Consider the following 26403-nt stretch of genomic DNA (forward strand, 5'->3'; position numbering starts at 1 on the left):
TGCAGACGACCGTTTCTATCTCATGAATTATTCCACGTGTACGTATAGCATCCTTTATATACTGTTAGTCTGTGCAAGGGAGTGCGATAATGACCTAGATGTTGACTTTATCAATTGTGTATACAGCTCTAAATGGGAGATGAAAAATTTAATTGAGCCAGATGGTAGCGCATTATGTACGCACTGATGCAATAACATACATATATATATATATATATAAATAATAAAGAGTTGAAAAGAGTGACATAGCTGCCAGAATGGAGAAATACTTCTGATCGTTATAAACTATTAAATATAATTGCACTGATGACTGAGTGAGAACGATCTTTTGTTGTTTATTTTTTTGACAGAATCTGGACAATGAAGCTTCTGCATAGATTTCGTGGCAAATAAAATTGAGCTAGATATTAACAAGTCGGTGCTGCTAAGTGTTCAAGGAAATCGTAAATAAATCGCTTTTATTGCAGGAAAGTAGGCAGAAACGTTGGCTCGAGAAGTAATAAATGTATAATAATATGTTATATATTAGAGTGAGGTTTCCTCCGTGGGATACGTACAACAATAACAATCCGTCTCATAGTTTATACGTATAGTAGAGATTGGTAACTGCAACTCGAACGGCAGCCAAGCAGCCAAGCAGCCAGTATATAACGCTTTATATAGGTGGACGTCGACTTAACTAATCGTGGCAGCGCAGGGCTTCTCTGGCTTCACTCACGTCTGACCCTACATGCACATTGCACAGAGCCGCGGAGATGCACGCCATTCTCCGAGACTCTGTCCCGACGCATTTATGAACACTTGGCTGTAGCGTTATAACGTGCCAGCCTGGGATGTACGAGCTACCACGCCTTTACCCTTAAGATCGTAAAGCTAACCATAATTTCTTCCTCCAAACGACGGTATAATAGCCACGTAAGCTCCAAATCTATCGTTGCAAACTTCTAACATATTTTCTGCTTACTTCCTTTAAAATAAAATAGAAGAATGATTCACCTGTGTCCAATTTAAAGGAAACAATTATTTTTTTATTCGCGCACATTGAATTTAATTAAAATATGGCAGAAAGTAAAAGTATGTATTACTAATAGTTTATTTTTCAACAGCAGCTCGCGTCCGATTCACCCGTATACATATATAGAGATACTTGCGTGATAATGTTCCAAAAATTGCTGTAGTAATGAAATTTTCATCATGCGGTATTCCACACCGAGTTTCCTATTTATTGATAATTTTATTATTCAGGAATACGTACAGGCGCAATTATTTGTATAGATGAAAATTATTTGCTCGATATAGTGGTGAAACAGAGCGAAACGTATTTAATTTGTTAATTTATTCGTTATAGGCCATCGCGAGGTACTGACCTTTTTAGGGCCATAGAGAATTATTAAAAGTTGATCCATCATGGATAGGGTGATTAACATTTGGCTCTATGTAAATTGGACTGCGCGCGTTATGCTTCCTTCATCCGTAAATATTTCTTGAATTGTATGGAGGATTCGAGTCACGTAGGTAATGTTGCCCAAAGCGCGAGTGGCCTTCAAAGTAGCCTGCATACTCCGGAGTTAACCGTAAGGGCGCATGTGGGTTCCACGGTAATTCCCAATCTTTCAAGCTAAACGAGGAACAACAGGCCGAATAAGTGGTTGCTCGAAGACCGGATAAATGAAAAGTGTTTTATACCAGAGTGAACCGTAAAATGATCAATGCTGCATTATTTAATGAATGGCTCTTTCCACAGTTGTATATATATAGTTGCATGGGGTTTATTCGTATAGCCTTTGTTTCAAATGCAATAGTAATGGGCATTAACGATCACGCCTAACGAGCGCGATTCCTATATTACACCAAAGACTTATTCCACTATTCCCTAAGGCTAAGCTACCAGCTTCAAGTAGACTTGCTGTCTAGCTACATACGTTTGAAAATGAACCTTCGCCCCTCTCCACATAACTTGGAAAATTGCCCACTTGCCCGATAACGATTAAAGCACCACCTGCCAAGCCCTCGTGTCGCGTCGTTTGTTTTATTCCTATATAGATAACGCTAATCCTCCGAAGAAAGCGATCCCGTAGATTTTACTATAGTACCTAGTGTTAAATTCCTCTGGTTTACAAGAGAGAGTTTTATTAACATATTTCAGCTTCTCCTTACAGGTGATCCCCTTAAATGAAAATAAGAGAGGGAGTTACATATACATATTATACTGATTTCGTCGACTCGTCATGGTTGAATTTGGATATATTTCTGATTTAACCGAGATACTCGATCCCTCCGCAGTTGCCCATTTTCCCTGCGCGTGTTCTGGCAATAAATAAGTTTGCTGGGAAAGTCAGATCGAATGGCAAGGCGAAATACGGTAGAAACTGAACGACGTGCGTTAGTCTCGAAAACGCTTGGCAAGGATCGTTGCCAAGAAATGGTGCGGAAAGTAGTGCGTGTTAAAGTCAGTATGTATATGCCAGTATAAAGGATGAAAAATGTCCTAGAACCGTGAGTATATTCGAACATCCTTCCGCGTAGTGATTGGAGTTAACATCTCTTCTCTTTTTAATCCTCCGAAGTATGTAGAGGCGCGTATATGGAGGAAAACTTGTGCAATTTTACGTGCATGAGTATAAACAATTTTTCTTTACCCTCTCGCGTGCATGTATACCATACCATTTCTGCAGGAGGAAGTGAGTTGAGTAAACTTTATAAAGCGGTTGGTGATTTCGATAATGGTGCTTACTCTAAAATCGATGCTCGAGGCAGCATGCTCTGCGTAATATACAGAGTAGCCATTAGTGTCGATAACTTGTAGCCTTGCGCTTAATTGAATTATTGTTATCGCTAGTAAATGCACCATTGTCAATACGCGGTGCGCGGCACGGCGCTGCGCGGCGCCGCAGTACAGTACTATTAGAGGAATGCTAACACTGAATTCAACATACTATTTGTTCGAGCTTATATTGCAACTGGAATAAAGCTCAAAATGGAAAGATAGAAATTTTGGAAAAATTAACAATTCTTAACCATGGGATAAAGATTTCGGAGAGAGAATAAATGTGTGCCTTCTTTTACTCTATAATATTTATAAATCAGTTTTTCGAGATGAAGAGAAATGCAAAATGCAAGTTATAAAAAGAGACGACGGTAATGACTGTAGGTATACCTGGATTATGGCGGAATACGACAAAATTATGCGAGTGGTGTTTATTTCAGTTATAAAAAGTGGACGTTGTGTGCTCATGCACGGGAGAACTCAATGGTGTCGGTTTTGGAAGATGAAAAATTGAATAACCATCATGAATAATATCCTATTTTGCTAAACATTATAGCAAGGAACATGAGATCTACCTGTACTTTATACGAGCTTTAACTGGTTCAATGAAAAACTATATTTAGCGTAGATACTCTAATATTTATGGTAATGTATACGTTAATACACACACATACACAAACGATATTTTGATATAATATAACCGAAAATTTGTATAGACCTTTGGTAGGTTTATTTGCACTGTAAACATTTCCCTTCGTTTTACTCCGACATCAAGTCTCCTCCCGTTGAGTTTAGTTGAGTCAGCAGCTGCTTTAACCAAAGCACTGTGTAACAGTATGTGTGAGTATACCAACCCCTAACGCTTCTCTGTCTTTTCCACTATAACGAGGCAATCATTAAATTAGCAGTTTCTTGCCCTTGTTATGCCACATAGCAATTATGTCCTGCATCCTTTATTTCACCACTTTTTCTCTCTCCATCGGCAAGAGTATATATATATATTTTTCCTTTTAACTCACTTCTTTTCTTTTATATATATAATGGAAAAGGAAAACACCTTTGTGCTATACAAGAGAGAGAGAGAGAGAGAGAGAGACCAGATAAAGTTAAAAATACTTTTTTTACAGGCTTCGTAAGTATTGAATTATGTGCAGTGCGTGTGTGCTAATTCTACTCATAATCGGTAACCTTCGATTCGAGAGTCAGCGTAAACTTGGTTGCGTCAAGTTCAACGATCATTCATAAATTGGTCGAATCTTTGAAAAAGTTTTGCTGGTGCAGTAATTAAGATGCAAATCAACCTCTTTATAGGTTTGCCAAAAGCTTCGAGATAGTCTAGCTAAATCTTTTAATGTATTTGTAAACTGCTGCATTTATAATACTTTATTTAAATATACGAAATGTTCTTTTTTTATTTCTTAGTTGTAGATCAATTTGCTTTTGACAATATTAATTATATGTGCTTTCAGCACTTTATTTTTATAAGAGAAATTAGTAATTTTATAATTACAGTCAGAGCTCTTTTCTTTCAACTTTTCCGCTATAAACTTAAGAAAAATCTTTTAATCCTTTTACCTTGTTAATTAGCAGTTTTCAAGTATTATTATTTTGCTTCTATTAAGCTTTTATTAGTGAATAGAGGAGAGACGTTTTAGCAGAAAATATAATGTTTGCGCAAAGAAAAATTAAATTACAGTTGTGCGAGAGTAAAATACATCTGTTTGACTCATTGAGGTACTTAAAAGCTTTAAGCATAAAATGGTACTAGAGAAAATTTACACGCATTCAGACTCTCTAAATCCACCCTTTGCACTGACTCTCGCGTGTATCGTGCACACTCTCTCTGTCTTTCTCTGTCAGAAAAACAGCCGTAACGGATCCAAGATCGAACGGGGTTCGTACCGTAAATATCTGAGCTTTGGCATTCTCGTATCGTAAATTTCTCATTGGGAGTTTTATCACAGACTTTGCAGTCTGGCGAAAACGAAATGATGCACAAGAGATGATGCAAGGTATAGATACAATACATAAATGTGTATAGGTATAATAAAGACAAAAACTGCAGGATATATAAATTTCCGATCCATTAAATTATTTGCCATTGTTATTTATCAGCTTTTAATCTTGCATATTTCAATTAAAAATGGAGCCAAATTTTCAAGATTCTCTCGGAATCTCCTTTTTTATCACGTACAATCATAGAGACGATTTAAGGTACCTGCAAGAAAACGATACCATATATCGGTGGCTTGGCAAGATCCAAAACAAATGCATCAAGGTAGAAACTGCAATACTGGTTACGTCACGTTGCTGAAAGGAGAGAAGCTCCGAGAAAGTTTAACTCTGCTAGAGATATAAATTTCAAAGAAATGCGGTATGATGAAAGGCAATAAAATATATTTTCGTATACCTACTCTTTCCATTTCAGCTCCCGTTGATTCTATTTTTCCCTATCTCCCGTAACGTAGAGGCTTAAAGGCTGCCTGCGGGAATTTCCTTTCGACTCGTTCGTTCGAAGCTCAAATTATCCGCAGACGATATGTGCGTGTGCATGTGTGTGTGAGCGAATGAATCGGGTGAAATAAAAAGCTTGCAAAAAATTATACAAAAGAGTGAACGAAAGAAATGAATGTAAAATTCGTATAACAAAAAAAGAGGATGGATATTATATTCATGATGACTTTGGAATTATTACTACTTAATAGTATATCATCTATAATAATTTCAACGCACCTTTTCGAAAACAACAGCTATAGTATCTATAAAAGTTGTATATGATAAAACACACGGAGAGATAAAGCGATTATGGTACGAATCAACCAATTCCAAACGTTCGGTTATTACATCTTTAGGGACTTTTCCCCAATACAATTTTTTCCGTTAGTCGTTTACACAGCTAAGAAAATATTCATGGCTGAGTTCACCGAACTCTTCCGTGTGCTATATACCGTGAATCGCATTAGCTGACTTTCGCAGATATCGAGCGCATGCGTCAGTATTGCGCTTCTATATAAGACACATGCGTATAGTATGCATGCAAATAAGCTTTGATATAGGCCGTATATAGTTATAAGCAATTTGTTGCCTTGAAAATTCAATTAGCTTAATTCTTACTTGAGACGTTAAAAATATGCGCAATATCAATCGTTGACATTTTGAAGCTATGATCGCGAGAGCTAATAGCTATATGTATGACGTTAATAAGTTTATGCTGTAGAGACGATAAAGTATATATATGTATGGTGGGAGGACAATTGCATTAGGTATCGTCGACGTAAAAGAAATGTTGGGATTTTTCGGGTGACGGAGAGAACCAACTCGGCACGTGCACCTGTTAATATGGAGATGGAAATTGGGAGAAAGAGAGAAATCCATGCAGTAGGTATAGACTATAGAGCGTAGTGGGGATGGGGTTGAATGGCGACGTGACGGCGAGTCGAAACGGCCTGTGCTTCCGTAATGGAGCGTTTAGGGTGAAACAAGCCACATGCACGTACACATATACATCTATTTATAGGATAGGATAGGATACGCGGACACATGTACAGGCCAATATGCTATACGCACTCTACAGATTGTCCTTGCGCCAACGGAAAAGAGAGAAGCTAGATCGTGCAAGGGGTGCAGGTTTGCCAGCGAAAACCCTAACTGGATCTCGACTGCGCACTAAGGCACTGACTCACTATTTTCACTTGGAACGGCGTCGTTTCGACTTTATAACGCCAAGTTGTCGTCATAGACACACCTTACATCGTTACATTGCACGCACACCACGTCGACAGAGTCGAGAGTACCCTCAAGGAATCAAGCATCCAGGGATGAAACTACCAAGATTTACAAAATTCTCCCTTGAGCATAAGACTCTACGACCCTTTTACAATAATAGCTAGCTCAGCTATAACTCTCCTTTCGCCAACAAATGCGAAATACTTTATTATAACCATATAATAATTATACGAAAAAGGTTTTACAGCCCCGGTATGATGAAGCAAATTTTCTAACGTCTATGTATAGATAGTATAATCGGAATAGTAGTGGTACATGTGAATTTTAATATTCCTGATGGAAAACGAGGATCTGGTGCGGATAGAATGGGATTGTGGTAAATCCAGGCAATCATGCTGTAGAAATCGAATCGCGCTTAAATATCTATCTTCATTTCCTGAACAGTGCGTTCCAATCGTTGAATCGAATAAGACATGTCCCGTACGTCGCGTCGCGTCGCGTCGCTCCGAGAGGTTACGTATGCACAATCCTACGTATAGGTATATGTATATATAGCCGTTCGCGTTCGTGGTAGCTATAGGTTCCCTGCATTTCCGCGGAGGAACAACATAAAGGAAGCTAGCGCGCGCGTTTATATTGGCTGGATGTAAACCTGGACGCGCGTCTAGTTAGATCCCGATTTGATTCTGGATTTTGCACAGGTAGTGAGAAACGAGGAATCGGGTATTGCATCGAAGGAATGGGGCCTCGAGTAATGTTCGCCAAAAGGGTTTGCTTAATTAACGATACCGTAAAACCTAGACAGTACTATATTGCTTTTAGCATGAAGTTTCGCTGATTCTTGTCAAGATTTTATATATAGCTTTTCTCTTGATCCACTAATGAAAACTGAAATACGGATAAATTCAGTTGTTTCACCACAGGTAATATGCATTAAAGCAAACTCTCAACTCTCCCACTATACATATACTCTCTGAATAGTAAACTTTATATAGCCTGCAATGTTAATAAATAAGTTTCCCTTTAAGCTTATCATCAAATTTATATATAATATATTTGCATGAGCTCTCTACTAATCTTTTTCTTTTTCTTTTTCTTTTTCTTCTTTCTTTATTGCATTATATTTATCGATCTGTGTTACATTTGTGCCTCGAGAAAACATGACTTGCATGCGATACACACACGGCTTGGATTCTCCTACCGCAAATCTGAGAAATAAACGCTTCTGTTCACTGCGGATTCCATACCAAACGAAATTTTCCACTTGGGGTATAAATCTCGATATCGCTGACCAGTTATTTTAGCAATGTTGCAATGGTCGGCAATTTCGTAGGCACGCACGTACAGTGTACGTAGTCATTCGCAAAGCTGAAACGCGAAAATGGTTACATTCATCATGGGAGTACTCTTGTATCGAGACCAACTAGCCTATATAGTGCAAGATTTTCTTCCATTCTAGCCAGCTGATAAATTCTCTGATAAGTTTACGCGGGAGATTACGCGGTACAAAGATTTTCTTCAATATTATGAAATGCGAGATTTTCTCATACTACTATTTAAAGAATATTCCCAAAGCTTGCTAACTTGTAAAGAGCTTATGGATTTATCTACCTCGGAATGAATTTAATAAGAGCCTCTGAAGATATATTTTTTTAAACTAATACATATACGTTAGCCCTGTAAATATAAAATAGCTCGCAAATATAAAATAATAATAACTTTTGATACGATTGAGCTTTTAGAATTAATTCGAAATTTTAGATCAATAAGCTTTTAGACATTTTTGAAGCACCGATGACTTATTTTCAAATATAGTGCTAAAAGTGTTTCGGGAATGAAAGTTTAGAAAAAGCGCAGCGAATATAACAATAAGGCAGTTCCTTTGTAAGTCTCGGGAGCTGCACGTAACTTGGCAGTGTCGGTAAGCCACGTAATTACGTAATTCGACGTTGCGATTATCACCCCATATTAAGCTGCCAAATTTCGTCGCTCCAAACTAATTATTGTCTCAAACTTGCACCGTTTATCACTCCACTGAGGCGACAAAATCAATCATTCCTTATAATTACTAACCTGATAATCAAAAGAATCACGATCTTAAGGTTGCATATACATATACAACTACTTTTAAAAATTGCTAAGTTGCGACGTGTTTTTCTAGCGAGGTTTAGTTGCTACAAACTGTCCGGTTCTTTTTGACTGAGAGGGATCGAAACAATATTGACAAGCTCAATGTTCGGGTATAAAACAATTTATTATACTAAGAAATATGTACACGGTATATTACAAAGAGTATACAACTACTTAATCTCTTCGTGTTTGTGTTGTGTGTGTGGTCTGCCGCTGCAGGTGTGTACGGAGTGTGCTTACTTACTACGGTCCGGGTCTTATATAATCGCCCGCGGGTGGCGCGTCGATCGGTAGCCTCACCGCGGGGCTACGGAAATACGGCGGTCTAAGACCTCACGGAGGGGCCCTCGGTAGACGACAAGATGGCAGCTTATGCCATAACCTGTAAAGAAAATGTCGGATGTCCGGACAACTCATGGACACGGCGTTAGTACGGCGGGGCGGTGATCGGACGGTGCGGAGAACTTCTGCACCAGGATTACTCACAGAGCTCCTGGATACGGGACGGACTTCTCTGCTCGGCTCGGGCTCGACCTTTTATACCCGTCCGACTTCCGAGGAATCCGAGGCTCGGAGACGGCGACGGTGGCGCTCTGAGCGGCTGGTCTGGTAAGTTAGGGAGGTATACTCCGAGCCAGCCATACTCACGCACCCTGTACAGTGCAGGCCGCGGTATCGGCACTTGCACTGTAGATTCTCTCTACTACGCGGTATCGTATATGGAGTAGCGGCGGAGCAAACGTCTCGTTACAAAGTTTATAAGACTGAATCGAGTGAAGAAACGTAGGAAGCTGGGTTCGCAAGCTAGTGTGCGATAGGGTAAGATTCGAGAGAGGAATATGACTGGATGAAGCCAGGATCGAATAACAAGCTGACAAATTGTATAAGCAATTGATACACTGAAATATCGACGTCACGCATATTCCGAAGGTGAATTAGAACCTATGTTTGTACCGGAAGTGTATTATCGGTTCCGGTTGCATCCGCACTCTGTATTTCCCTTGGGTGCAACGTCGTGACTGCGATAATTCACAGCCAGGTAACGAGACTGCTGAGAGAATTACATTGGCAAATGACTAAAACATAAATTCGCTCTCTGACCAAACTGTCTTAATGTCAATTTCCTCTACAATTGACGTTCGTTCCAAAATCAACAAAGACACATCTATGCTCCACCATCATTCCACCTTAGATAGATCTTCCATAATGATTGGCAAAAAAAATATTATGTGAGATGCAGCGATAACACTGAATAAAAATCCGTGAGAGCTTTTCTAAAAACCTGTGTAACACTGCTACTTATTATTATTATTTATTCAAGGAAGAACCATAAAGCTTTTTATGCGAACAAGAAAAATCGATTTACCATAATGGGTTTGTATTGGATCTAGTCTGCACATACGCACCGGTGCACCAGCTCCGGTCTCGCTTCCAGTAGCAGTCCCAGCTTGAAGAAATTGAAATCCTGCATTTCAGTCGATCTAATATAAGGGTTTATATTCCATTCATTTTTCCCAAATATATCGAGCTATTATATTTGATTTTTCAGCATTTTTATTCCTATCAATGACTGGAGAACAGTGTCAAATTCGATAAGAACCTTTGAATGGAAGTTTGAAACCTGAATAACGATTACCTGCGTAATCTTGAAATTCAATTTCAAGTTAAGAGTTGTAGTTTGCTTTGCGGCTTTCGTATATCAAGATATCTTGCCCTCTACCTTTAGCAGGGTCACATAATTTGTATATTGTAGGTGGATTTATTGAATAAAGTGTAACTCACGAGACATCTATCCTTGCATGTATAGCTGCCGCACGCGAACGGTACTTCAATAAGGGCTCAAATTAATCATCAAACCAAACGGGTCATCTCCCAAGAAAGCTCACATTTGTGCAGCTATATGTTGCACGGTAGAAAATAAATGTTCGACTATATGCTTTATGGAATAAATCTGTCCTATAACATAAATCTTGAATAATTCATGAAGCTTTGCTTAAACTTAGCTACGACATTAAATTAAGTGCTTTTGATAGCAGAGCAGTCGTGAAACAGTCCAACGCTTTTATTAAATCTTCTTCATTGGGCTTACTTGCGAAAGAAAATGTAAATTCTGTTTAAATCGCAATGCACATTAGCTGGAGAGCTTTATTATGTTCGTAATTACGTAGCCGACTGAGCAAATTTGGAAAGTTGCTTAACAGATGCTGACATCTTAAAGGTTGATTAAGCACGACTATAGTTTCGGCACATCGATCGCAGTCGACAAAGTGCATTTATAGACATTGAGAGCACAAGAGAATAGCAGGATCGATGGTCTCGACTCCTGCAACACGAGTTTGAGTGTTACTTAATGACTGAGAAAACAGCTTTGTGAAGCTACTTGAAAAACCTAGGCTAGTGAACACATGCACATAAGACTATGTGTTTGCCAGAACAATCGCGTTATTCAATCAAATCCCATTAAATAATAATCCTCCTTATATAGATTCGTTTTACGCTTTATAATCAATCAAAAGTTTGATAATTACAACCGCACGTACGTACTGCGACTACCGCGAGAGCAGCTTATATAATTCAAAGGATTAGGATAATCCATTCTGACATTTGCCGATCCAAGTAAGTTTTCTAAAGCACTAGAATTTTAAAGTAGCTATATGTACACACTGCTGGCCCCTGTGCTGGATTCTACACACGTTATTTATCATTTCTCCTGAAAACGGTAGACCCTTTCCTCTAATACGTCCGACCACGTTGAGTTTTCTGAAACAGAATCCACTATACGCTTCGTAGTCAAGCTGAGAGCTCTAATATTGCTGCATGACTACGTTACATCCGTCAGATTTTTGTTAACTTGCATGCAGCACTCTGTTTATACAGTATACTTCGACACGTATGCTGAAGATACAGTTTTTTTTATTTTTTTTGTTTCCAAGAAGAAAATAATTGGGATTTTATCTTGTATTCGGCGATTATAGCAGCTATTTCTCACAGTTTTAGAAAGTTTTTGGATGCATCTATCAACGGTGGTAGCTTTACCAATAAAACGAATCTTGTCTGAGATGCTTACCCCCAAGCACAAGTTTCTTTATAGCTCGGCTATGATTCAAGACGCGAACGTAATTTGGACTGACTTTGACCTATTGTCATCCCAAGTATGAGGATGATTCAATGATAGACTGAGGATCTCACTGACCGGAGAAGTTTTGCTCGATCAACTTTAGGCCACTATACTCTATATAGGATTAGCTGTCATGACAGATAGACGCCTTCTAGGCTCCATTTTTATTTCAAGATTAACTCTGCTATACCCTACAAATATAGATCCTCTCTTTGGCTAATAAGATTTTTCGTAATTTCATAATACTCTCAAATGCAGGTACGATATATAATTAAGACATATTTACATTTCTTTTCGTTATACGACTTGTGAAGGGTAGTTTGAACGACCTTAGAAGGATTACTCCTGAGAAATGTAATTCCCGATGCGCTGCTGCTGCTGCTGCTGTCATGCGGTATAACAGCTATGAACTAATCTTCGAAATAAGAGATAGTTGTCTTACGACTCCTACGCGGTGATATATTTGAAAAGAATAGCTCAAGCCTGCTTGGAATAGGCAAGCATTTTTCAATCACTCAACGCTGCTATATCTCTCACACGAAACGTCTTAATGTGCAGAGATGTGAATATACAAGTGTGTATATAACTTTAAATACTAATTATGCATACATTATACACGTCGTTATGCCCAAAGAACCTACAATTTTTATCCAAGTCATTAAAATATAATTAATTAGTGGCGTCAAATAATCGTTGAAGGGCAGCAATTTAGAATACTGACAGAGATTGATCCTCCTTTCAAACAGCTCCGGATTAAATAGGTCACCGATTATGACGAAGATGAATCTATATTTTTCATGAAGCATCGTGCTTTTACTCGGCATAAGCTAATAAACATTATACTTTTAGAAAACTAGATAATATAATTGCTGAGTAAGTGATTTACAAATCATTTGTCTGATATCTATTGGAGTCTTTTCTGGCGTAACCTGCACTTTTCTTTATTAAGACACATACTGCTGTTTTGAAAATACCAAGGAGAATCAATGATTCAGATTTTGCCGTAGCTCGCAGCTCCAGCTGCACTTTTTCCTTGCAACCAATTTGGCAAGGTTAATGACAAGAAGTATAATGATTTCTCTTCTCATTGTCTGTTATAATAGAAAATACTAGCGCGAGCAGAAGAACATTTCAAAGTTGACGAACTACCTGGATAATGCTATGACCCAGTGCACGTAGCAAGACTGAGCCAGAAAATTGAAGGCACCAACCGAGCAGCTTCGAGATTAACCTCGGAATTGTTCCGAGATGGATTAGTTGCAATAAGCTCTGCAACGTGCCTTACTCAATAAAAAAAGAAGAAACAAAAAAAAACAATGTGAAGGATAACATTTAGCTCAACTTTTTCATTCGACAGATACGAATTGCAGCTTTGGAAAAAATTGATACAATTTTTTTCTACAATTGTTGATAAACTACGTACCGTGCAACTAACTTGTACCTAAAGAGCATATTGTAATAACATGTGAAAATATATACGGACTACTCCTTACATATACACCAGAGTTAATATTTATGACTAATAGGATCTGTCTGTCTTTTTAATAGGAACATTTTTTCTGAATACGTAATCTCCAAGTTCTCGCAGCACTCAACAAGATTCGATGCAAATCCTAGAAATTTGTCTGCAACTATTTTCGCGAAAACTTCAAGATTCTAAAATTACAAAGCTTTAATTCATCATAAAATAATACTTTTATATATATATATGTATATATATATAAAATGTGAATCTGTACTATACTCTTACAATCTACGCAATTGTTTTTTTTCAGGAGCAATCTTTACGGAAGATCAAAAGGATAGTTCATCGGAGCTAGCATTCAAATATGCCATCTACAAAATCAACAAGGATAAAACGCTGCTTCCCAATACAAGCTTAGTGTACGACATTCAATATGTGCCTAAAGATGATTCGTTTAGAACGTCTAAAAAAGGTGTGTGAGTAATTGATTATTTCTCTTACCGATTGCTTAATAACCTTGAGACTGAATAAAAAAATTACAAAACAATAATAATTTTAAGTAGACGAATTTACCGGATATTAGAGACATAGTAAAATTAGCGTGGAACGCGTCTTCTTTTCAAATAGGACCATATTGGCTACACGTTGATAAGACACGAATTACCAATCAGATAGGAATAAGGGTAGCGCATCAAAGTCCAGTGTACCGTACTTCACGTCTCTCTCTTTAATAATGTCGAAATAAGGGTAAGATGTTGAATAGCGCTTCCCTCTTGTTAATTAATTTCACAGACCATTCTATAATTGAATACGAAGTAGAATAAAAGAGGAAAAATCCTGAAAGTGGGAAGTGGGGATACTTAAACAATTTCATTTACCACTCAATCCACAAAGAGGATACTTTTATTCATTACTCCTTTTTATCATCACTTTTTGCATTTTTTCTCGGAGCTTTTAATTCAATCTTCGAGGTAATTTTAGACCTCAGATTTTAACGATTAAAAAATTATTCCACTTTTGAATTGAAAACAAGGGGTAAAGTAGGCAATTAACGAGGGAGGGGGGTGAGGGAAGGACAATTCGAAAGAACACAATAATATTTATTCGAAAGAGTAGGCTCCTTTCATACGCGTCTCTCGCGCGACTTTGATTATAATGATAACTGCGATTATTGTTTATGAATCGTTGGTTTCATTAAAAATGTCAATAACTACTGCGAGCAAAATAGGAGGAACATTTAATAACATGTAGATATCGATACATTAAAATTTATAAGTACAATTGTAGGAGAATATGTATCAATATAGTTTTGATCACGTATATATAAATATACTATATACACTTGATGTACAGTTAAGCGAATAAACCTGAAAGAAACCTTTGAAAGGAAATCGATAATAGAGCTATATATACAAAGGTATACAGAAGGAAGGCTGCAGTGCGAATCATGGTAATACTTTAATTCATATTTTTTTTAAATAACCATTTTTCTAACGCGGTTACAATAACAGAACATGTCTTGTAATTTAGCAAAAATGAAGAAAATAATGAATTATCTTCTGCCATCCTAAAGAGGCTTGAACATACGCTATGCTTATTAGACATTGAGAAATATATACGACGCGAGGAATATTTCCCGATTTCTCTAGCATGATGTTACACGTTTGAGCGATCACCAAAAGGATATTCCATTTGCGATCCTCAAAGGACCCACTCACATATCCGCTTTTCCTTTGGCGAGCCTGAATCTCTTTGGTGTCCGATGCTTTTTTTTTTGCAATGGCATTTCTCGCGATAAATCTTCACTGTCAACAGTTCTCACGTCGCGTAAGCGCTTTATTCAACTCCTTTTCTCCGCGTCAATTTCAACGCTGGCCTAGCTAATGCCGCCTGATGCCGCCTATGGGAGAAGCTCGGCGCTGGGGCGCGCAGCCGCAGCCGCAGCCGCCACGGCCCACCACTACCACACCACCGTACCCCACGCCACTCCTTGCTTATACCGCGTGAGCGACGTGAGTCTGCGGCACCAAGGTTACCCAGACCCAGTCCTATATTTTTAACTACATCCAAAAGCTCACTAACGCGCGGCTACCATACACTATACAATAGGTATCGCGTATAGTACACTATTGCTCAATAATCTTGCGTCTGGCGAGGGGCAGTGGGGATAAGAGAGGCAAGGGGTTATCTAGGGAATTCTAGTGGACACCGTCAAATTTTTGATCGGCTATCCCTTTGACGCAAAAGAGCTGTCAAAAGCTAAATTAACCTGTATTTTGAAGAAATACAGAAACATAAATATTTTTAAAAAACAAATAAGAAGAAAGAAAGAAAGGATTTTAATAAATATATAAAGAAAAAATATCAGATGAGTATTAGTTAATAGGAAATGTTAAAGTAATTATAAATTATTAAGAAAATATACTTTGTGGTTTTTTTATTTCTGTTACAGGTTAAATGCTGTTTCTGATGAGTTTAAATTACAGCAAAGAAATATATATAGACCAATGAATAAAAAAGGACTAATTTATGAAGCATTTCTGTGTGGACCAGTTATTTCAATAATTATGGTTTAATTATGTTATAATAGTGATTGTGAAAGCGTTTGGTGTATATACACAAAGAAATTCTATTATAAATTAATAATTATATATAATAATGTGTTGATTCCTATTACTATAAATTAAAGCTAGTTCAATTAAAATACTCGTTCTCTTTCTTCCTTATCCAAATTCTATACATACATAGTAATTAGATATTCTCATAGAATCTATCCTTTAAACTAATTAAATTGCAACTATTTGAAATGTGCAAGTCATAACTATTTGCTTCAATTATTTGTATTATTCAATGCGAGACAAATTGCATAGAGACTCTTCAAATTTCTTATTGATCTGTCACATTCTTTCACATCTTGTGTGACATTTATTTGCCTTGATTGTTCCTTCTTCTTCTAGTTTTCAACATATACCAATATTTCTCTAAATATTTTCAAATACGCTGAAGTATGCTTATTCTGCTGTCTAATTGATTCTATCAATGTGAGGATGATAGGTAAGCTATTGCTCTATTAAATTTGAAGAATCTAGACACTTCACTTAATTTATTGTACTTAAATATAATGTTTGGTACTTCGTCTACATGATATCTTTTCTTTACATTTGACAGGATATTGTCCTCCAATACATTCATGTATACTGCTGAGTTAATCTTGTTTTCAGCTTCAAATAATTTTCCAACTACATATTTGGATATCCATTCCTAATATACAATACTTATTTTGTTACTCCTATTTGTTGTTGAGAATTATCTGTCTTAAATCCTTAATTTATCTAGTCGCCATATATATATTCTATTATTTTCAGATGATTGATATATCTTACTACCAATTCTGTCAACATTATAATAGGAGTAACAAAATAAATATATTCTATATTCAAAATGTATATCCAAACACGTAGTTGAAAAACTATTCAAAGCTGAAAGCAAAATGAACTCATTAGTGTACACATACCTTCTAAAGAACTTTATCTTCCCAAGTACTATGAAAACATATCTCACAAAAGAGATACCAAATTTAAATAACATCATTCAAATGCCTATTTTTCAAATTTAACTAGACAATGGTTTATCAATGATTTCAATATTTATAAAATTAATTAGAGATCAGCAGAATCATCAGATCTGCGTATAATAATTAATGATTGTAAAATTATTTTTATATGTTATAGACTAGAAGAAAATAGTGCAAAGGAGGCATATAAATGTCATAAAAGATAATATGTAGAAGGATGTGACATATTAATAAGAAATTTGCAGAGGCTCTATGCAATTTCTCTTACAATGAATAATAAATATCATTGAAGCAAATAGTTATGACTTGCACATTCCAAATAGTTACAATTTAATTAGTTTAAAGAATAGATTCTACGAGAATATGTAATTACTATGTATGTATAGAATTCAGATAAGGAGGAAAGAAAAAGAATATTTTAATTGAACTAGCTTTAATTTATAGTAATAAGAATCAACACATTATTATATATAATTATTAATTTATAATAAAATTTCTTTGTGTATATACACCAAACGCTTACACATTCACTATTAGAACATTACATCATAATTATTGAAATGACTGGTCCACACAGAAATGCTTCATAAATTAGTCCTTTTTTATTTATTGGTCTATATATATTTCTTTTCTGTAATTTAAGCTCATCAGAAACAGCATTTAACCTGTAACAGAAATAAAAAAACCACAAAGTATATTTTCTTAATAATTAACAATTACTTTAACATTTCCTATTAACTAATACTCATCTGATATTTTTTCTTTATATATTTATTAAAATCCTTTCTTTCTTTCTTCTTATTTGTTTTTTAAAAATATTTATGTTTCTGTATTTCTTCAAAATACAGGTTAATTTAGCTTTTGACAGCTCTTTTGCGTCAAAGGGATAGCCGATCAAAAATTTGACGGTGTCCACTAGAATTCCCTAGATAACCCCTTGCCTCTCTTATCCCCACTGCCCCTCGCCTGACGCAAGATTATTGAGCAATAGTGTACACAGCAGAATTATAGGTACATATACGTACTAGAGATGTTACGTGCAATAACGTTGACAATGAAAGAACGAAATAAACTTATAAATTACCATATAAAATTTTTGTACGTGATCAAATCTTCGACGTGATAAAAGTTGCTTTATGAGATGATAAAGCTGAGATAAGAAAGACGTAACATATTTGTTGTTTGCTTATGCCTTTGGTATTTAATTTCCTCATTGATATTTCTTTTTATTCGATATGTTATATTTTACATAATTTGTCTATCGATGCTATAAAAGTCGCTTTATGCAAACATTTGGCCGGCGTCCGCTATGCCACTTTTCATGGCAATACAGGGCAATACCACACTTTTCCGTTGAAATTCTATATCCTGTAAAATGATCTCGTTTCTCTTAATATTTTCGTGATATTTGCAATAAATCTTTGTAGTATAAGACTAGTATATTTTAAGCGGAGTGTAAAATTTACGGCTTGCTGTATAAATTGATTCAATTAACCTGGGTAATTTGAAGAGGGATTGCCGAGATGGAATAGATGATTCAATATAGAGTTGCGTGAGTTATGTTCCTTTCTATTGTATATTTAATTTGGAGATACGATTAATATTTGGTTGAAATTCCAAAGGGCGTAACAACAATGTCAAGAGTATGTGAAAAATTCATAAATTGCAATTAATGAAAGTTTAAACTTAGTTATACTGTTTAAAAGAAAATTAAAGGAAAATTTCTTATTGGCAAAGCCCCCGCAATATTTGGAGTTTAAATATCGAAATTCTTTTCGCTCCTTAACGCTGCAGCAAGTTTGTAGGCTAGACTAGATATGAGAAAGCATTTCAGTAGACTATAGAGGCTTTTCGCAAGGGTCATATAAGCTGCTCTGCTTTGCTCCCGTAGGAAATAGTTATTTGTAAGTTAAGCTTATATATTTCTCGCGTATCTCAAGAGGGGAGACTCTCAGTCGGATTTGAAGACCGCGATGAAGCTCTATCGAGGAAATTGAATTCTCATAGCAAAAATTCGCAAACCCCTACTACATCCTTTATCAATTTCTGAACAGCATTTGTGATTAAATATGAAGGCCAAAATTGTCTGCTTAGTAGATATAATCTTAATTCTCCACTAATCAATAATTAATATTTAATTTGCTATCAAAGGAATTATTATTATATTTGTATGACACGCACACACACACACCCACACATGTGTATACACTATAGGAATGCGCTATAAAAGTTTTAACGCAATAATGACTTTACTTAATTCTCCATTTCAGATATGGCCATGAAATATCGTTTTTTAAAAAACACAATATATATATTAAATATAATGAAATTTACATAATCCAAAGGGAAGCTTGTTTTTGCCGCAAGATATTCAAGTATAGTATAATGTACTAGTGTACGCGTGGGTGTGGGATGGAAGATATAGGAAATTCAAATGAGAAGCTAAAACAGTTTTTCTAGAGTCCGTACCTGATAAAAGAGTGATATACCTTGCTAAGCTAAAATGAATTAATAATATTCTTCATCCTACTTCTGGCGGTAATCTTAAAACTTCTTTAGCTTCGATCATAAGATACGTTCTCCTACTAATTATGCTATACATTATTAGTACGATCAATCTTTTTATATTACCCTCTTTCTGTTTAATACGACTAGGGCTTTTCCATTATTAGTCTTGCTCGGAAAACAATTACGAGACAAATAAATGGAAACTTGGAAAGAAAATAAATGGCAGGGAAAAGTAGAAAAGATGTAACACACGTTGTGATTGGACAAAGAAAAAGAAGCAGCGAAGTGAAATAAGCGCGAAGAATTGATCGGATAACTTTTAACGACGATAGGAGCTAGTGGAACGGAAGGCTTTAATGGGACGTTTCGTTTCGTATTGCAGGAAGACGAGCTTTCCACGTTACACAGTCCAAGTTTAAAGAAGGAACCTCATCTTGATTTCCTTCTCCATTTTCTGAAAACACCACTTGAACGTACCGCTAACTTGTCTAATTTTTATAATAAAGTCTTTATGAAAGCGCGTTTCGGCGAAGAGGTAAAGTTTCTTTTTAATTAGAGACACAGGGAAAAGTGGAAACCATTTTAGGAGTTTAACGCGTAAATTAAAGTACACGGCTGTTTATTGTAAGTATACACCTAAAAGCTCTCCAAGATTCATCGGATTACACACGCTGACACATACTTTCATATATGAACTGAATTTACAAACATGCCCGACACTTGTTGAAGGAGGCTCGCGTGTACGGTTAAAAGACCCTGCGTTTACGTGTTGTAAGTTATGTTAATGAGCTACCGTTCTTTCGGGTATTTTGCGAATTTATAACTCCGTCACTGTATGTGACTCCAATTTAACTTAAATTGCTCCAGAAACGAAAGTTATTTACTCAACTGCAGTATGATGCATTAGTTACGTCACTTTTAAACTTGAACATTTTATGATGCAGCGTTAACCGAGGTATATATGTTTACAGCAAATATCATGGATATATATTTTCTTACCTCGTTAAACTCTAATCAATTACACAGACATAGAGGACTTTTTTCATTATGTATATACATATATACACTGCACACACTTTTGAAAGTGATTATATGAAAAGGATTATTCCTTTGTGAGAGTAAATTCAACCCCGTTCAAGTTTCATACTTGCGTATACCTTCCTTGTTTACAAATTAATTGATAAATTATACCTCTGCATATTGATATACATTTTTTTATCGCTCTTCACAGCTTTCCCCATTTTTCACGATAAACCATATCCCCCCTCTAGCTCTCTATCTTACTACACTTTCCAACAACTTGCCCTTACTAATTTCCAACAAGTAACCGCAATAAAATATAATATCACAAATTCTATAATGTGCATCTTTAATAGAGTTTTATTTCATGTAAGAAGCCAGTGTATAATAATTATTACTGCAAAAACTTTACAACTACCGGACTCTACACCAACTGATTATATTAAAATTTAGATCTATGTGCTTCAAACAAGTTATCAACGCTTCGTAGAACTAAAGTAGCTGAGGAACTTATAAGACCGGTCTTCATAAAAGTTTACATGTTTGCGTTATTTAAAAAGTAGATGGTCCCAAAGTAGAAATAACGAAGGAAAAAGTAAAAGATGCTAATTAGTTACTCAAGAACTTTCATTCGAGCGATCAATATAATTTTATGTAAAAATTTGAAGATGAGAAAATTTGTAGCACGTAGAAATTAAAACAAGATATAATTAAATAAGTGAGATGTGCGGCTTTATAAAGGTTGAGTTTAAATCTTTAGCCATGCATACTCCCTTCTCAATCTTTTCTTCCACTAAAATTTCATATTTGGGATTTCGAATCTTAATTCGTACTATAATTATTATAATTTCAATACTTTAATGTGTGGTAAGGCCTAATTTTACAACGAATCGTAACTTTAAACATTATCGTTACACTAAATTAATGTTAGCAAAGAATTTCGTCGGCATCGACTGCTGGAGCAATCGAAGCATAAAGAATGGTTCAAACGGGTTTAATGGATTTGGTAGATAATCGTTTTTATAGGTCACTTTACATTTTGTCCTGACTTACGAAATTTAAGCGTATATTTCTTCGTTAAATTACGGCCGGGAAAAGAATCCGGGATTTGCATAGTTAGGATCGGTACAAATGTGTAGAGCACGAAATATATTCCTTTCTATCCTATATATACACACATACATGCTGGACTATAGAAGCTTGTGGTTGCCAAATTAAGTTGATTTTTTCAATTTATGATAAGAATCGTATAACAAATAGCTTCTACGTAATCCTTCTGAATAGATTTCAAGTTTTTCTTAAACAGAATGTTATTACTGTTCATACGCTAGCATTGTTAAATTATTTATCAGAATTTGGCAAAATATATGAAAGTGCGTGGAAAAAGAGAGAGAGAGAGAGAGAGCGAAGGCGAGATGGACTCGAGAGATATCTCATCAATTACGAACAATGAATTTTATGCTTCCAGCTTGCAAGCAATTATCAAGATCCGTGCAAGGCATTTTTGGACCTTCCGACCCGCTATTGGGTGCTCACATTCAAAGTATATGTGAAGCTCTCGACGTACCTCACCTGGAAGCAAGAATGGACTTTGAACCAGCTTTTAAAGAGTTTAGCATAAATCTTTATCCTTCCCAAGACCATTTAAATACAGCATTCAAGGACCTTATGGTGTTTTTGAATTGGACCAAAGTTGCGATAATATATGAGGAAGATTATGGTAAGTAGCAGTGAAAATTTTATATACTCGCTATTCAATGTCTCATGCTGAAATTATTACAATAAACAGTGGAAAAATAAGTTGGAGGCGGGCAAAAGTTTATTACAGATATTTGGTGATTTTTTGTTGTTGGGCTACCGCGCGCGTGAATATATAGTGATGCGTTTTCATGAAAATAGGATGTCCGACTCAGGTACCGGAAGTGGATGCAGCGGTAGCAGCAGCAGCAGCAGCAGCAGCAGCAGGCAAAATGTCGAGGCTGTCAGCTGCACGCGGACGAAAACATTTGCAAAACGTATTTCACAGCGTTGACACTAGCACGATCCTTCTTTAACTGGTTCGGTGAGCATGCGACGCGCGACGTTCGGTTTGGTCGATGAGAATAGCCACCATAAGACGATTAATCACCCCAGTTCTGCCCATTGCTTGTTTTTTCTCCAGTGGCGAGTATTTCACCAGATGAGTCTCGCTGTTCACCACGGAAGACATTTAGCGTATCTTCGATTCTCCCTTTTATCCCTTATTTCTCTCCCAATTTCCTCCCTGTTTTTCTTCTCGTTCTTTTTGCTCACTCGATTCGCTGACAGCCAAGCGTGCTAACAACCTCAACGAAAATCCTGTCTCACAAGGATTCAAAGTTTTGACTCTCTCGTGCTAGAAATGCATGAAAATTGAGTGCCACGAAACGCGCGATCCTCTTTATGAGATTTCCTCCAGATTTCCGTGCTATTCCGTCTTCTCTTTGTTCCCACTTCGCATTAGATTCGCACTACTATTAACGTAAAATTAAATGGATCTTTAATTTTATCATTCCTTTGGTGAGAGCTCCCGAAGAGCCTGATCCATCCATTACTGTCATATATATATTAGCAGACTAGATTCGGTCAAGCGAATATAGCCTGTAATGGATATGAAAGTGATGTAAGTAAGTTTCATAAAACATACTATCTGCACTCGGAGGAGTTCCAGCATACCGCTCTCCCGCTTACAAACTCTCCAGCACAAATTGAAATTCAAATATCTCGATAAGTTTTCCACAAAGAAATAGCAAAAAGTTTTCACAGTTTAAAGATTGTACTTTCTTCGATTCTCATGCCAAATGTAGCTATATTTATTGAAACAGCTTTTTAATGTCCAGCTGGAATTTTACGTACTGCCGAAAAAAGAAGAAAGAAGAAAAAAAAGCAGCTTCGCGCGCGATGAAAACAAAGAGCCCCTTCGTGTTGCGAGTGTAGCGAGATTTTATGATTGAACACTTTAGCATGACGTGACGTCATAAAGCTTCCCTATATATATAAATCTGAAATCATGATTTTATTTTCTCAGAAATTCTCTCTATACTCAGCTGGCACCAAATTTTTCGTCCGTGCTACTCCACTTAACTTTTTTCTCGTCTGCTCTCAAAATTAAATGCTTCGGCGAAACATCCCTTGGGCCATTGTATTTTTTGCTTCCACCATTCGATAGATGCGAAACGCCAATTTCAGTCACTGATCGCGTGGTATGATTAGAGCTGAAAAGTGGAAGGGAAGAAAAATGAAAATAGCTGTGACATTTTCCAACTCGCATTTTCTCCTTTTTTAACTATACGAAGAGACCAAGGCCACACCATACCATGGCCTCATTGCTATCTAAAACCACAGAATGTAATCTTGGCATTCTTGGTCGCAAAAATTTTCTCCCTCGTCATACCTAAAATATTCATCAGCTAAATAATGCAGTGTTAGACGCGCGTTAATAACCAGTGATAAACATGGCAAACTGCAATAGTTAACATATCAATGCGATCAATAATTTCTCATAATTTTATATAATAGAGTCGAGAATAATAATATTATGATTGACCGAGTGGTATTACAATGCAATAATATCAAATGCCTCCATTATAATGTAAATTACTGCAAAATATATTTTTAAATTTTAATCAAACTATATAGTCGGAAGAAAAGTAACAGCAACACTGAATCTTTTGCGATGCGCGCGTGGAAAATAGATTGCGTAAAATCACTATAAATTCCTAACTACTAAACCGTCGAGTAGAGACCTGTCTTCGAGAGAGAGAGAGAGAAAGAGAGAGAAGTCCGACTTCACCCCCCCAGCCCTCCCTCATTAGGTGCTACGCTTGCAATAATTCGTTACAAGTACCAACTGAATATTTCGTCTACGGACTTGCTGTAATATTTCATCCTACAGTTTTACTTGGTTTTATAGGTAAAATTATTAAATAGGGAGAAAGAGTTGGGAGGGGGGAGGTGTGTCTCTTGTATTTCCTACAATAAAATGTTAGAAGCGATACGATCGAATCTCTACTATTGTTTATTGCCATATATGTCTTTTAATTTTACGTATGGTTTTATATCTATATAACTGTATGAAAGAGCCAATGCTGAAAAGAATATCTCTGATAAGTCTATAAGAGAGTATAGTGACTGCTTTTAAAACTTTTTTACTATATCCAGGGGAAGACAGTACTTACAAAGCATTGTCCTTATCTCGTCCCTCCGCGGATCGTAAAACACGTCAGGAAATAATCGTCTACCAATCGCAATCTTTCACGTGGCAGGCTTAAGGGGTGAAGCCACAATTCACTCGACCAGCTCTTTACCTTCAAGGACATTCTTTTTGTAGCCATTATTCAACGAGTGTAGCAATGGGCAGAGAGCAGTATTGCCTGGACCTTTATCTTCCTCTTGAACACATATTCAATATTTCTCGCCAGGTCCAAAACTACGATTACTTCCCACGTTGATCGTACACGGCGCAACAATTAATAAATCGCTCAACCTAATGATTTTTACATTTTATTCGTTACTTACACGCGAATATATATTGCAATTCTATTCGGCACCTATTTGCTGTAAACATATTTGTTTGTTTGTTTTTTTCTTAGGAGATTTATTACTGTTTGACCGTGTAATAATATATAACTCTTTTCGAAGTAACTATACCTGTTCTTGGGCACTCTTAATAGACTGTATATTCATTGCAACTGTATAAACAAAGCGATCTTATTTTCGTTTGTTTCAGGATTATTTAAGTTACAGGATCTTGTTAAATCACCACCTACGACGCGAACTGAAATGTATATACGTCAGGCTGGCCCTGGCTCTTATAGACAAGTTTTACGGGAGGTTCGTCACAAGGAAATTTATAAACTAATTGTTGATACTGATCCTGCGCATATGCAACAATTTTTTCGAGCGGTAAGCGACAGCAATATGAATTGTTATTTTGTCAAAATCGCATTATGCACTGCGATTATTATAGTGAACTGCACTTTCCCTTTTTTTGCACTTAGATAATATTTATCCTTACTAACATTGCGAGAGTAGAGAGTATCTTAATAATAGTAGCCATATTTTTTATTTCTTCTTTTAACCCTTGAAAATTTACAGAGTTTTTACCAAAAGAACTCGGTGAGCGCAACGTGCAAGGTAAAGTGAAATTTAGAATACTGGTCCCAATTCTAGATAAACTGGGTATACAAGCCTTAGGCGCAATGATAATATGAAAAAAGAGGGCGCTAAGATTAAAAGCATGGTGCTTTTAAGTGACAGAATGTGTACTACTAAAAAAAGAATAGCAAGATTTTTGTACTGACAATCAAAGCTTTGAGTCTTCTCAAGTAGTAGGAAAAATTCTGAGGTGTGTGTACCACTTTCAAAGAAGTATATATCGCGTGCACGTAGCAGGGAAGCTACGTTTTCTTGAGTTTGATTAACCCAGTAGTCGAGAACGATTTCTTTGACGTACAGGAATATGATTTGAGCGAGTATATATATAATTGCGTTAATTATACTTTAATTGACCTATCGAGTTCTCTCAATAGAACATTTAATTACAATTTAATAAAGGTTTCGCCAAGTTCGAATAATACGATAGCTATAGGGATTCTTGAACAATTCAGCTATGGAAGGGGGGGGGGGGGTGTCTCCACGTGTAATAGATCTACTGATTTTTCGAATAAAAGAGATTGTGAGCGAGATTGAAGTTGTTCGCAACGAAAAAGAAGGCGAGAAAGTATGCAATAGATCCTATCTTCGGCAGTATCAAAGTGGCGCCAAGCCTGACTGGAAAAGGTTGCGTGAAAATAACCGATAAAATTGCTACAGGCAAATGCGGACCAAATAGCTTATTGAAAATGTATGAAACTCTTGGTAAACGGTCAGCTCACTCAGGCCAATGAATAGCCAATGTTAGAAGAATCCGGCCCTCGGCTAACTTATTGGTAAAAGTTTTCCATGTTTTATTCCAATTTATTTTCTAACTATAAACAAATCCTTCAAAATATCGTGCTTTTTATTAAAATATTCAGGAGTCAAATATTTATCAGAGTTGACTCTTGTGTCTATAGTAGCGAAAGTAGCGATCTTTA

The 26403-nt window shown here is 36.4% G+C and overlaps 1 protein-coding gene across 9 annotated transcripts in view; it reads left to right on the forward strand.

The window, feature by feature from the left end:
• The window catches only part of LOC136782631 (glutamate receptor ionotropic, kainate 2), an 89863-nt gene that overhangs the window by 33973 nt on the left and 29487 nt on the right, over nucleotides 1–26403 (forward strand). For 8 of the 9 annotated variants that reach the window (XM_066742185.1, XM_066742186.1, XM_066742187.1 and 5 more), the window contains exons 3-5: nucleotides 13517–13678; nucleotides 21777–22028; nucleotides 25056–25231. In XM_066742185.1, the coding sequence (XP_066598282.1) occupies nucleotides 13517–13678; nucleotides 21777–22028; nucleotides 25056–25231 (590 nt within the window). The remainder of the gene's footprint in view (nucleotides 1–13516; nucleotides 13679–21776; nucleotides 22029–25055; nucleotides 25232–26403) is intronic. The other variant, XM_066742189.1, reaches the window with a different exon arrangement.

This window comes from Prorops nasuta, unplaced genomic scaffold (genome assembly GCF_024137725.1).
Source record: "Prorops nasuta isolate Cenicafe-Biocafe unplaced genomic scaffold, Cenicafe_Pnas_1.2 PNAS00027, whole genome shotgun sequence".
In the NCBI taxonomy this organism is placed as follows: domain Eukaryota; kingdom Metazoa; phylum Arthropoda; class Insecta; order Hymenoptera; family Bethylidae; genus Prorops; species Prorops nasuta.